The sequence below is a fragment of the Pollachius pollachius genome (assembly GCF_949987615.1).
Source record: "Pollachius pollachius genome assembly, chromosome: 14".
Classification (NCBI taxonomy): Eukaryota; Metazoa; Chordata; class Actinopteri; order Gadiformes; family Gadidae; genus Pollachius; species Pollachius pollachius.
The window spans coordinates 382,440-396,385 of NC_136947.1; the positions used below are offsets into that span (position 1 = coordinate 382,440).

Here is a 13,946-nt window from a genome sequence, read left to right on the forward strand (position 1 = left end):
TTCATGGGATTCTAGAATCCCCTCTATCGGCCTGTCTCCGTGACGTCTGCCGTATGACACGGCGGTACCGAACGGTGATCATATCTGACATAGCGGCGGAGCCAGGGCTGGCGTTTCCGCCACAAGCTCAGCATGCTGCTCACGACGGCCGCGCCGTCCCGTGAGTTTCAGGGGAATCGTGCGTGATGTGAAGTGAAGTGTAGCGGTGAAGGGACGGCTTGGCCCCGTATCACAGAGGGCAGGGGAGAGGACCCCCACCAGGCGAGGTGCACCTGTCTATCCCCCGAGGTGCACCTGTCTGTCCCCCGAGGTGCACCTGTCTGTCCCTCGACGTGCACCTGTCTGTCCCCTGAGGTGCACCTGTCTGTCCCCCGAGGTGCACCTGTCTGTCCCCCGAGGTGCACCTGTCTGTCCCCTCATCCCATTCCACCACCGGGATCTCCTTAAGCCTCGCTAACGCTTCACCCATCTCCCCCCCCCTCTCCCCATACCCCCCCCCTCTCTCTCTCCATCTCCCCCCCCCCCGGCTATGGCTGCATGTGTGTGTGTGTGTGTGTGTGTGTGTGTGTGTGTGTGCTGAAACCCCGTGACGCAGTCCCTGTCGTTGCCACAGTGGTGTTCGGCCTGCTGTGCTCCGGCCTGTACGTGGCGTGGCGTAGCTACCGTCGCCACGCCACCAAGAGCATGAACTTCGACAACCCGGTGTACCGCAAGACCACCGGGGAGGGGGAGGAGGACGAGATCCACATCGGCCGCGCCGACGCCATGACGCACCACGGCCAGCAGCACCACCACCACCACCACCACCACCACCCGTACCCGCCCGGCGTGGGCATGGGCGTCATGGCGACCGGCGGGGGCGTGGGCGGCGGCGGCGGCAGCGGCGTGGTGGGCGGGGGGGGCGGGAGCACCTGCCCGCAGTTCATCACGCTGCCCCTAGGGGGCAGCATGGCGGACCCAGGGACCCACTGGTACACGGAGCAGCCCATGCTCTCCCCCTCATCCAAGTGACCCCCCCCCCGCGCTGATGGACGGGGAGGGGGCGTCAGGACTGACCGGCCCCTTTGGGGGCACACGTCGCGAGGTCAAAGGTCACTCAGGCTTAGGTTCCACGGAGGAGAGGGCGTTTGTTTTCTTTTTTCATACTGCTGAACTGTGTCTCCGCCCGGATCTCTGTGTGACTCAGCACTCTGTTTGCTGTGAACCGGATCCGTTTCCAGATTTCTCTCTGGACGATTCATTCCAACATATCTCTCCCGTTACCGAGTAATAAACCCCGGAGTTGGTCGACCTTCCTGGCCAGCTCGCAGTGTGTCATTAAGGGCTGGAGGAACAAGGCTGCCCCCTGACTGGGGGACTACAGTAACCGGTTGTCTAGCGGGCTGTGCCTCTGTCTGCGTCACGATGCCATAGGCAGGGCTACAGATTGATGTCGCTACGCAGCGTCCTTGGCCCTGACTCGTACCTTCCTTGGTCCTGACTCGTACCTTCCTTGGTCCTGACTCGTACCTTCCTTGGTCCTGACTCGTACCTTCCTTGGTCCTGACTCGTACCTTCCTTGGCCGCTGTCTTGTCCCGTGGAAGAGCGCCTCGCTGTGTGAACCAGGCTCTGAAAGGAAAGCAAAGACAGATGCACCGGGGGGGCGGAGGGGAAGTAGGACAGCACCTTTGTCCGAAGAGGACTTTCTTTATCGCATGCTGTTTCAGCCTACAGACCCCTCTATCCCCCCCCTCCACCTCTGGACAGATCATCGTCATCAAGGTTCTTCCTCAGACCGTTGTCCTTCACCGTCCGCAGACATGTTGCTCTGAATTCGATCTGTTTTCGTGTATTCCTTCACGTGGCGTTTTTTTGCTTAGTTTTTGTTTCCTCCTGAAAAGACATGTTCAAGGGCGTCGGCGTGCTTTCCCGAGGCTGTACACGGCTGGCGGGAGATCGCTCAAACCTTTACCTCAAGTAGAGTGACTCCACTGAGAACTTTTCTCGGGAGACGCGGTCTGCATTGTTTTGTTGTGGAGGCGATGCAAGATTAATGATCCGTGAGTTCTGGGAGAAGAAGAAGATAATGAACGTTTTCCTCAAGAGGCTCTGCCTAGTTGGCCTGGTCGGAGCGTTCCGTGATAAGCAATAGACTGTTGCGTTCCTTAATGGGAGTTGAGCCGACGCCACGGCTCCCTCGGTTCTGCTGCTCCTCCGTGTGTCCGCAGGCCAGAGGGAAGCCACATGTGGCGTACGTTTGGTGGGTTTGTATTCATGTTCTTTTGGGATCGATTGAAAAAAGCATGCCCACATGGTGTACACCCTGCAGCAGCCACGCTGCCATCCAACGTGCACTTTGATCACGTGCACTTAGCCAAGGGAGAGAACCACAGCAGCATGCATCATCTGCCAAACAGACACCACAGTCACACACAGATAAATGTGTTCGCGCACACACACACACACACACACACACACACACACACACACACACACACACACACACACACACACACACACGGTGGGCCTGTTGCTGTTGTGTTAAAAACAGTAGACACCTTCACTCACAGCAGGAACTGAACACCAGCTTTCTCATTCAGAAGGAGTTTAAAACTGACTTAGCAGGGGCCAAGTGTGTGTGTGTGTGTGTGCATCTTTGGTGTCTGTGTGTGTGTTTGTGTGAGTCTACACGTGTGTGTGTGTGGGTAAGTCTTTGGTGTGTGTGTGTGTGTGTGTGTGTGTGTGTGTGGAGGGGGGGGGTGTCTTCGGTGTGTGTTTGTGTGTGTGTTTGTGTGTTCAAGACCGTGCACGTGTGTGATGATGCTCCTACCATAGCCATAATTGAACCATTTTGTAAGCTCTCTGTTGCACAACCCTCTTAGAATGCCTTCTGTACTGTGCAGGTTTGCATGGTGTGTGCGTGTGTGTGTGTGTGTGCGTGTGTGTGGGTGCGTGTGTGTGCAAAACTAAAATGTTTGTCAAGATGGAGTGTTAATGGGGATCATTTTTGAATCATTGATATGTAAATAGGTTTTCGTATGGCAAACGTTTTTTTATAATGTATTATAAAAAACATCTGTAAAAGAGAAGCTGTACATAAAAATTGTAGATAACCCAAAGTGTTGACAGTTATATTAATTTATTTGTATAAAAACAGAGCACTGCAATTTCCTGCATTGTAAGAAAATGTAATTTATTCACCAAGTGTTTGTTGTGTTGTTTGTTGCCCGTGCAGCATTTTACCGTATACTGTCATTTGTTTCCATTCTTCTGTGCTACTCTTTGCTTTCCCTGGTCACAAGTCACTACTTTCACTACTTCCTTTTCTGTTGAGTTCTGAAGCGTTTGCCTCCAGATGACAGTGTTTCTGACTCTGCAGTAGGCCTGCAGCCTCGCTCTGCACCACGGCCAAACACAGTCCATCCGTTGCTTTCCTGTCACGTTGTTTTGACTATCTCTATATATTGATATATAAAATTTGATTGAAATGTTCTATTTCTGTATGTGTGTAGTTTTTTTCACTTGTCTCTGGAATGAGACAGTGTGCTGAGGGTATATCTGTATTTCTTTAATTTCATAGATATATACTATAATTTCTTCATACAATGACAACAGACAAACAAATGTTATGGTGAGAATCCCCTTTAAGGCTTTGCTGATTCTTCAATCTGAACAATAGAAAGACTATTCTTATATCGCTCTCCACTAATCACTGGTAGCTTCCTAAACCAAAGCCTTTCTCTTGTGCGGCCTATAAACCCATCGCCATTATCATTATTAAACCCAAAGCTGCCTGTTCAGATCTGCAAATATGTTCTTGTTTGTACCATCTCAATATATGATGTACTATACGTCTTTATTTATTAGAGCTATGGAGCATTGTGGCAGAATGACTAAACAATGCCTCATCCCAGCTCTGGGGCTGGCGTAAAACATTTCTAGCAGGACGTTGTAGCTATGTATGGCTTGTAAGCTGGGTGGCAGGATTCTATCATTGATAAATATACAGCGAAAACAAACCAATGAGATACTTTCATACGTTTAGCACACCTGCAAATCTGAAATGTATTTCTTTTAAAAGATTGCGTTGACGACAAATGCATATAAACCGAATCCCCAGGGGTAAAGAAAACAGCTTGCTTTGGATAATACATGAGAGGGATTATACAAAATAATAATAAATAAAAACAATATCAATCTTGTTCAACTTTCCTGAGGGACTTGGGAGAAATGAGCCACTCACTCACTTGTTGTTTTTAGGCTATTGTTTTTTTTTTGTGTGTTTGAGTGTCTTTCTGCAGCCGCATCAATACAATGCAGTGAGTGTTGTGACTATAATTGTTTGTCACACTCAAAAGGGATTACGGTTAATCCTTTGGCTGGGCTCATTTTTAGCATTCTATCCCTCTATGTCCAAAAACGCTGGAGAAAAGGTTCGAGTGGCTGTAGTGTGTAGAGTGAGTGGAGTTCAGGGAAGCAGCGCCATCTCCTGGGCGGTTTTGGTGCTCAAAAACAAAATATAACCACTATAACCATGACCCATACTGGGATAGCTTATAACGAGCAAACATTTTTACATCTTATTCAAAATGCGGAGCTGAGATGACATACTTTGATGATATGTATAGCAGTTGAAATAATGTTTGCACATCATTCAGAATTTCCTAGTCATTCAGAATTCCCCGTCTGGGATTAATTAAGTCGGCCACCATATTTAACATAAAAAGAAGCAGCACAACACATGAAAAGCATTTTCTTTGTAAACGAATGCAGCCGCGCAGCCAGGCTATAATTAAAAATAATCTCCGTAATGCCTGAATACATAACGTTCATCTCATACACTGAATCATCAATAAGGAACAGCATGTATGACGTTACCCACCCAGAGGGAAAACAAACAGAACACTGGCGGGAGTCGTTGGACGGGTGACAACCGGTTCCGCCGAGTTCTGTCTGGTGGGAGGGAGCGGCGGTGGTTTAGAGCGCGCGGGCTTTAGCGTGGGCTTGCAGCAGCGACGCCGTGTCCGCGTGGGACCCCTGCGCGGCCAGGCTGAGCGCCGTTAGCCCCCGCTGAGAGGAGAGGCGGAGAGGAAAGTCCGTTTTAAATCGAATGCAACTCATTGGATATTTTTGATAAAGTCTACCGTAGATGTCGCAGAGAAGGCGGACCTAGCCATCCCCACCTTAATTGTTAAATTATAAAAGGCTGTGGAATCTCAAAATGTTAACGTAAGCAATTAAATGGTCAGATGTAGATTGATTCATTTATTTCAACCTATATCTTTAGAGAACTATGTACTATTAATAGGAATACTCCAACAAACATTTAGGTTAACTAAATGGAGAAACAATATCACGACACAGATGGGTTATTCTGTTTCGAAACACCCCTTAAAAAAACAGTATAGTGAGCTTGCCATGTACGTGTTGTTACGCATCATATCCAATAGGGGGTGCATTTTACAAAGAAGTTAATTCCTATACTCCATCTTCGCTCCTTCCCTCTTTCCAATTTAACCAAAGTCACCTTCATGTTTTAACACTTCCTTAAATCCTTTTAGAATGAGAACAGGTTATGCTGGCCTTGCTCATCTATATCGGATTTTTATTCACTGGATAGAGGGATAATGGCAGGCTGTAATGCTTGTTCTGTTAAATGGACGAAATAAAATAAAATAGATGGGATAGAAAATTTAATTCAAATCCAACCCATTATGGCGCAAATTGCCTTGTGCGATAACCATCGCACAATGTGTGTATGTACGGATGTATCTGTGAGTTTATGGATGTGCCTGCCTGTACAGATTATTGTGTGTGTGTGTGTGTGTGTGTGTGTGTGTGTGTGTGTGTGCGTGTGTATCGGCGCGCACGCATCTGCGTGTATTCATGCATGCGCGTGCACATCCCATGGTGTGCCCGTCTCCCTCACCTTATCGGAGAGCGCCAGGTCACAGTGGCCTCGCTCCAGGAGGAGGCGAACGATGTGTGTGTGGCCGCGCTCGCAGGCGAGCATGAGGGCCGTGGTCCCCTGGGTGTCCTGCACGTCCGCCCGCGCCCCGAAGCTCAGCAGCAGCCTTACCATCACCACCCGCCCGTGCCTCACCGCCAGGTGCAGCGCCGTCTGTCCCGTCTGGGGGCGCAGGGGGTGGAGTCAGGTTCTCCTTCTACGAGCTAAAGCTAACGGTAGGTCCGCACATGGCGCCCAGCGATCAGTAATGCGCGATATAAACGATATACGATATAAACGATAAAAACATGGCCTACGATAGAGATTTTAATTATATCGCTCTATCACGATAATGCATGTTGATGACGCAAAAAGTTTGGTGCAATTCCTTTTCACATTGCAATTTTCGCAACAGTGCCAGAATTCGTCAACAAACCTGCATGTGTGCAAAGAACGTTAACCCATTTGTACCGGCTGCTGTGCGGCGCAACATTGTATCTAGTAGATACAATGTTGCTCCGCGCAGCCGGTACAAATGGGTTAATGGTAAACACGCATTGATGCGCAATCCGGTCTTAAAGGTAAACACGCACAGAGGCGTGATCCGGTCTGAATGGGTTAAATCATTGGACAAAAAGGTCTGGGGCGTTGTAAAGCGTTAAAGAAAAAGTGTGGGGGGGGGGAAGCACCGGTGAAAGTAAACAATCATGGATATCCAGCGTGATATACATTGATCTGCGGACTGGTCCAACTCCTTCTCCCTCATCCTGACTCGGAATGTGTTAAATGCATCGGCATTTTTAAGTTGTGTTTTCCAGCATACCTTTTACCTGCTTTTGTCGGACCGTCGGGTGGTGGCTCAACATGGAGCAAAGAGGAGACGGAATGTCTTTTGGATATCGGACCCAAATATCCAAAAGACGTTCCGTCTCCTCTTTGCTCCATGTTGAGCAACGTCTCCGAGACCCCCTCTCCGGCTGGGTCAACCTCCTTTTGATGGTTAAAAATATCACGTAATCGACAAAAATCTTAACAATCAATGATCGATCATCAATTAATCATGCCCTCCCTAATTGTCAGTACAGTGTCTGTTCCTTATCTAGAAAGACACCCGTTTTTCCTGTTCTCTGCATCTTGGGTGGCATTTAAGAACCAAGGACTTAAACTAAGTGTAGTGCCTTTTAGAATGGTTTGCACTAAAGGAAAGAAACCCAATACTAATTTTATTTATCTGCAACATTATGTTGTATGATTACAGTGTTTCACAATAAATGTTCTCGAAATGACATACTATATTTCTCTTTTTTCTAAATACATTTAGCAGTTTGGCTTTCCTTAGGGTCTATGTAACCTGTTCTGAAACGGTTATTTTATGATTTTATATCGTGATATATATCGTTATCGCAAGAGGCTGCAATGTATATCGCAATATGGATTTTAAGCCATATCGCCCATCTCTACCAGCGATGCGCCTGCACACTGGTTTCGGCGTTGGGAATGCATCCAGACAACAGGTAGGGGGGGGGTTGCAGCCAGAAGGATCGACGTGACAAAGTAACCCCAAACTGGTATTACCAGTACCTCATGCAACAGCAGGTTTAAGACCATAGAGGGCAAAATAAAACGTTCAGCTCAACTCAGATTTGGGCCTGAATGAATCCAACCCACGACACCACTTTTCCTTTAAAGTACGTTTCTTTGGTGCATGGTTTCCTTTTAGCTTCCTTTGCGTTTGACCTCGCGGTACCTGGGAGGAGGATATGTTGACGTCTCCCAGCTCCATGAGTCTGCGCACCACCTCCACACCCCCCGGCCCGTCGGGGGGTGTCAGGGAGGCCAGCATCACCGCGGTGTAGCCCGCCTTGTTCTGGAGGTCCACGTCACTCACACCTGGGGGGGCGGTCGGAGAATCAGGTCAACACGCAGGCTTCTGCTAAGAATGGGTTCTGTAGTGCCCTTCTGTAGGGCGCTGTGCCCTCACCCTGATGCGGATTTTAGAGCTTTATTCGATTTGTGTTAGCGGTATATACTCAACAGTCATGGCTGAGAGTTTAACCTGAAAGATGAATCTAATAGAAGTGCTTCTCAAATGGGGGTACTTTGATGGTTTGCTAATTTAACCTTGGAAATGTTTAATTTTTTAATATCCGGATTTAATTAAATTAGGTATAATAAATACTCACCTACAAATTTGGTATATTTTTCCAATGAATGACAATTATAAGTGAAGCCCACCATGTGAGTATTCACATCTCCCATGCTATGTTCATGTCTATTAGTTTATTAATGTTTAATAGCATGCACATTCATTATTCATGTTCAATTCAAATAAATTCCCTCCCCAAAATGTTTTGTGCTGGTAAAAGGGGTACTTGGCTGCAGTGGGGTATCTTTGTACATCCTTACATTAGGAAAGAGCTGAGAAGCACTGCCAAAGCAGAAGCAGTGATTGACAGGAGTGATGGACAGCAGTGATGGACAGCAGTGATGGACAGCAGTGATTGACAGCAGTGATGGACAGCAGTGATGGACAGCAGTGATTGATTGACAGCAGTGATTGACAGCAGTGATAGATAGCAGTGATGGACTGTTACCTGTCTCCAACAGCAGGCTGACGATGCTGTAGTTGCAGTGGGATAGGCTGTAATGCAAAGCCGTGTTGCCGTTGTCGTCGGCCAGGTTGACGAGGAAGCCCAGCAGGGGGGGCGTGGTCTTTTTCACCTCGCCCAGATAGAGAGACACGCTATTGGCTGCTGCGTTCTCCTCCGCCGCGACACCGAACCAATGGTGGAACAGCACCACCAAGGCCTTTCGCTGGAATATAGGGTTAGGGTGAGGGTGAGGCAGGGACTGTGACGGGAGCTGGAGCAATTAAAGGATGAGTGGATGAACTCAAACATAACGATTTCTATTAAGAAAAGGCTCTTTTCCTTTAAGAGAGAACCACACATTTCTTGGCTGAAAGGACTTCTCTCCATGGCCATATTTTCAGCTTTTATTCGGATTCATAAGTAATCGACACATCTGATTCATTCATTTTCCTAGTATCTATTCTTTTATATTTTCTCTTTCACGTTGTAAAGACTAAAAAGGATGATAAGTCTTCTTTCCCGGAGAGCAATTAGAAACTGCACACTGTCATGTTCTGGTGTTGAGATAACTTCATTTAAATTAAGTGGAATCAAGTCTACAGTATTCAGAATCACACATTGGACTCTGCTTTATAGCCAAGGCATGCTTGAAACTAATCGGAGAAGTAATAGCAAAGCAATATAAAGTACAGTCAATACGTTAAAGGCATTTAGTAAAATGGACCTACCATGTCGTTATTGGGATTATCCATGTTCTCCATGTGGTCTTTCAGAAACTGACAGGCTGCCATAAACTCCTCACTAACAGCCTCGCTGTAAGGGTGTGTGTGTGGGGGGAGAGGGTGAGAGAAAGTCTATTAGAATATTCTTAACAAAGAGTAAACATTTTGTTCAAAATAAAGAATTAACAGCCGATGACCGATTGTATCATAAATCTGGGGAGGCCTGGATCCACCTACCTCCCCCTGGTGGTCGGCGGGGAGCCAGAGTCCGTCTCCATCTGCTCACCCTGGGCTGACGACTCCATCTGCTCATGCCTTCCCAGGACCACGGCCCCTGCACCTCCATCTGCCCCACCCGAGGCCTCTCCGCCCGGGACGGAGCCCTGGCCCTGGTCCTGGCCCTGGTCCTGGTCTGGGCCTGGGTCAGCCTCCCCCCGGCGGTGCTCCGAGGGGGGATACATCTGAGTGACGGGCATCTCCTCTGGGACGTGGGGTTCACCCTTCTGATCGGAAGGGTCTCCTTGGGCGAGACGGTCCTGACTCACCTGGTCGGTCTCTGAACATCTGCGCAGACGATGTAATGAAGGAGAGGAAGGGACGAGACAGAGGAGGAGGAAAAGGCAAAGCTGGATGACATTAAGAGAGAGTCTGCCAAATGTCAGGTTTAAAGTCTGCTACATCTATTACATGTCTCCGAGTGCATTGGAGGCAGGAAGCAGTTATTTTGGACACGCTCAGTCCATATTTAGACAAAGAAAAACAATCTCTAAATAGATTTTTCATGGATATTTATCTATCCCGGGTTTACTTCATCCTCAGTGAAAAAACAGAATGACTTTTACAAGTCATAAACTGTAGCTTACATACAGTTGAGATCACTATCTGTTCAGTGCTAAACCGAAAGCAGCAGCATGTAAGCTGCCTCAGCCACAACCATTTTCCGTCTTCCCCTGTTCTATTTTTTCTGGAGATTCATGTGACAAACACATCTGTGATCTCCCGCCATGGTGACGTGAGAGGAACAAACTTCAAATGCACGATCCGCTCTGGATGACAGCATGCACGGGAAACAACGTTGACTTTCAAAGTCGACTCCTGCACCTCGCCTACGTTCTCGATACGAAGCCTTGGCTGGGAAGCGGGATTGAAGCCCATCACAGACCGCTGTTCTCATAACCGAGCTATGTGCATCCCAAAGCCCAGAGGACCACAGCGCAGGATCCAGGGTTCCCGCCAGACACCAAGTTAACCGATCACCGTTAATCATTGTGAAAGAGTGCTGATGTCAGCTTCGGGGGGAGGCAGGCCGGTTGTTGACTAACCTTTCATTAACACCCGCAAAGTGGATGTCTTCTGACGCCACAGCGCTCTCGTCCGTCGTCGTCCTCGTGGATTTAGGAGCTTAAAGATAGAGAGGACGAAAAGTGTGGGATGAAGGAATCAAGATCTGCCAAACAAACAAGCTTCTTGGCTGACACCATCCGACCTTTCGATCTTTTATCATTGTTTATCGCACATAAATGGTTTCTGTTCATGGAATATGATTTAATCATGAGATTGAGTCTTGAGTGCCAACCCAAGAACCTGTGTGAAATCCACCCATCAGAGGTCATTTTTGCAGTAAAGTCAACATAGTTGCATTCTTGAGGTAGGGAGACAGTGGTGGAAAGACTTTGTGGTCCCATAGGAGCTGAATAAAGACATTCCACAGAATAAAAAAGGGCCTCCAAAATCCATACGGATTGATAGTCATAACAATTATAATACTCGAGGCACAAATGCAATCCCTGGCCACAGCTTGTCAAGGAAGATAGTTATTGCAAAGTAAAATTTGTGCAGACTTTTTGAAGATTAGATTTTTTTTCTGCATTGAAGTTTTTAACAACACGAACAAAACATTTTGTTTTGGACACCGATCAATATAAAGGAAAGGGCATTGATAGGTGCTAATTTAAGACAAAACAGCAACGCAAAACGTTCAAAACAGATTGAGTATCTGGATTGGTATTTGAATGGGTTGGTATAAAAATAGCCCTTGACACCAAATGTTTTGACAGCTGTTTTCCCTATGGCATGGCCATGGGGATAGTGTAGCAATACAACTAATAGAGTGCATTGTGACTGAAGGAACAGTTGCCACTAGAAAGGAAATTCTGCCATTTTCTAGTCCACACAGGGAGCAGAAGCTTCTCTCAAAAGCAGAGAGCCGTTCCCAGAGAGAAGCTTCTACAACCATAATGTCTTGAGTGAAGCAATTGCACAGTGAGTCAAAAAATATTTCCTACGGTATGGGAATAAGTTTGTCACGTGAAACCCTTTGATTTTGGGCAGGGCCACGTCTCAGCCCCTCAGTCTAAAAATGTATGTTTGTAATAACACAATGTCGTCATGGTTTAATACGCTGTAGTTAATCTGACTCCATTCATTTTCATGTGTGTGTGCGAATCTGCTATGGAGTTTTTTGGCTTAAACACTCAACTTGAATGTGCTCAAGGCAGAACGAATATTGGAGTTTGTGGGGGTGAATGTATGTGCTAAAAAATGTTAAGATAAGCACATGGCAGATCAACACAAACAAATCACCATCTAACACACAGCGCACATCAGGGTTCAGTGAAGCCACTGATACAACCAAACCAACTGAATCACATGTACCTTCTTGTGGTGTTGGATCACCTCCCGAGCGTCCGAGGGCGTGGCAGCAGGCCAAGAGGACGTTGACGAGCGCCATCATCTCGTCCTGCAGGTGGTTGACCTTAGGGTCAGGGGTCTCCAGGGGCCTACCTTCCTCCAGCGACCCGCCACCCCTACACAGGCACTCCCACTGCTCCTCCAGCAGCAGCTTGATCCTCCTGATGTGTAGGACTGCCAGGGTGGAGTCCCCAGCCCCGGGTGGAGCCTCCTCCAGCTCCATGGGGATTGAAGAAGAACTGTTGCTGTTGGACTTCTGGGGGAGACAAACCGCAGACGCTTGCTGCCCGTTTCTTTGTCCATGGGGGAAAGCGATGGTCTGTTCGCCGTCCGATTTGATGGAGTCTCCTAACGAACGGGCCTTGTCTCCGGTCGAAGTAACGGTCCCGTCCTCGTCGTCGCTGTCCACCACCACTTTCTCAGCACAGACCCAAATCATGGGGTTCACGCTGAAGTGTTCGATCCTCTCGTCTTTCCTCTGGCCCTCCTCCCGTTGTTCCCCCAGTTCCCTCAGGGCCCGCTGGAGCTCCAGGCCGTTGAGGTGGAGCCTCTGCTCCAGCGCGGCCACCTTGGCCTGCAGCGACGTCACCGTCAGCAGCTCATCCAGATCGGTGCTGCTCCTCCACTCTTGCAGCGGGTTATCGCTGTCCTGGCCTGTGGCGCGGGGGCTTCCGTTGCTGTGCCTCTTGAGGTCCCCGGTGGCCTGAGACCAACTGGAGATGCTAGAGTTTTTGGCGGTTCCGTTGCCCGATTCGGGTCGCGGGGCAAGCGGGTGCAGGCTGAGACGGAACCGCTCTCGCTCCTCCTGGAGGATGCAGATCTGTGCTTTGAGCTCCGGTATGACCCTCATCTCCAGCTCCAGCTCGCCCACTCGCTCCAGGGCCTCTGTCAGACGCCGCAGCAGCCCAGAGAACTCCAGGTTGCGGGGTATGTCTTCGCAGGAGGAATCCCCTTCTCCGAGGTGGTCCCTGGAGCTCCAGAGGCTGCCTGGGTCCTCGGAGGTCCCGGAGCTCCGCCTGAGGAGCACTGTGAGAGGCATGCTGGAGGCCCGCAGGAGATGCGGTCCGATGTGCTCCCCGACAGGCTGCTCGTCAAACGCCTTGATCCTAGCCTCCATCTCCGTCAGGGTCCTCGGCCCGGGGGGGGCCGCCGGCGTCCTGCGGTCGTGGGTCCAGGAGCTGTACCCATGGTGGGCCTCAGAGAGTCTGGACCTGGGCCCCAGAGCTCCGGTGGAGCCCCAGGGGCTCGGCCGACCGCCGCCCCCGGATAGGTTGAGGTGCCGGGGGAGAGTGCTGGAGCGAGGGCCCTTACTCCGCCGGTGGATGGGGACCCTTTTGATGGTGTTGCCCTTCTCGATATCATCCACGTATTTCAGGAAATCCAAGTCCAGGGAGAAGCCGTATGGGGTCTCCACCGAATAAGAGGGCTTTCGTTTGAAACCGTTTTCCGTCGTTTTGAGGGGGGAGCTATTTCCTGAAACAGAATACAAGAAGAATTTCAACGGTATGTAATTTGTGGTTATGGCTAGTGATGCAATGAAGGAGTATTTTACCATATTGTCCTTCCATCATCATGGCGTTTTCAGTTTTTGTGTCCAATTTGATGTCCCATAATCCGGGTTGTTTAGCAGGGTATCTGACAAGAACAACAAGAAAATAGCAGCAGAGCACTGAATTGAAACGACACTGACAACATACCCATTACAGATGGTTTTGATGGGAATACCAAGAAATGTTGTATTTCTCAAGGAAATATTTAACTTTTTTCTGAAAGCTTTAATAGCTTTAAAAGCAAAAGACCCTTCTCACTCTCCTTCACTTCTACCCATTCACAAGAGGTTTGTGTACCACGTAGTGTTGTGTAGTATGTGTACAACCTAGTGTTGTGTACCCCATAGTGATGTGTACACCAGAGTGTTGTGTACCCGATAGTGTTGTGTACCCCATAGTGATGTGTACAGCAGAGTGTTGTGCACCTCATTTTCCCCTTTTCCACCTACAGTGCCAGCCCAACTC

The 13,946-nt window shown here is 48.7% G+C and overlaps 2 protein-coding genes across 2 annotated transcripts in view; one reads left to right on the forward strand and one right to left on the reverse strand.

The window, feature by feature from the left end:
• The window catches only part of LOC307085651 (low-density lipoprotein receptor-related protein 8-like), a gene marked incomplete at both ends in the record, with an annotated part of 84,095 nt that extends 83,084 nt beyond the window's left edge, over nucleotides 1-1,011 (forward strand). Inside the window, one exon of the mRNA XM_079750517.1 lies at nucleotides 596-1,011. Coding sequence (XP_079606643.1) covers nucleotides 596-1,011 — 416 coding nt within the window. The remainder of the gene's footprint in view (nucleotides 1-595) is intronic.
• A 3,946-nt stretch (nucleotides 1,012-4,957) lies between these two features.
• LOC307086491 (KN motif and ankyrin repeat domain-containing protein 4-like) lies at nucleotides 4,958-13,505 on the reverse strand (the record flags this gene model as incomplete). The annotated part of the gene is made up of 9 exons (XM_079751718.1): nucleotides 4,958-5,050; nucleotides 5,910-6,110; nucleotides 7,675-7,817; nucleotides 8,522-8,741; nucleotides 9,247-9,331; nucleotides 9,478-9,804; nucleotides 10,563-10,641; nucleotides 11,896-13,404; nucleotides 13,484-13,505. 9 exons carry the CDS (start codon nucleotides 13,503-13,505, stop codon nucleotides 4,958-4,960), a joined length of 2,679 nt encoding a protein of 892 aa, XP_079607844.1.
• Nucleotides 13,506-13,946: the final 441 nt, after the last annotated feature.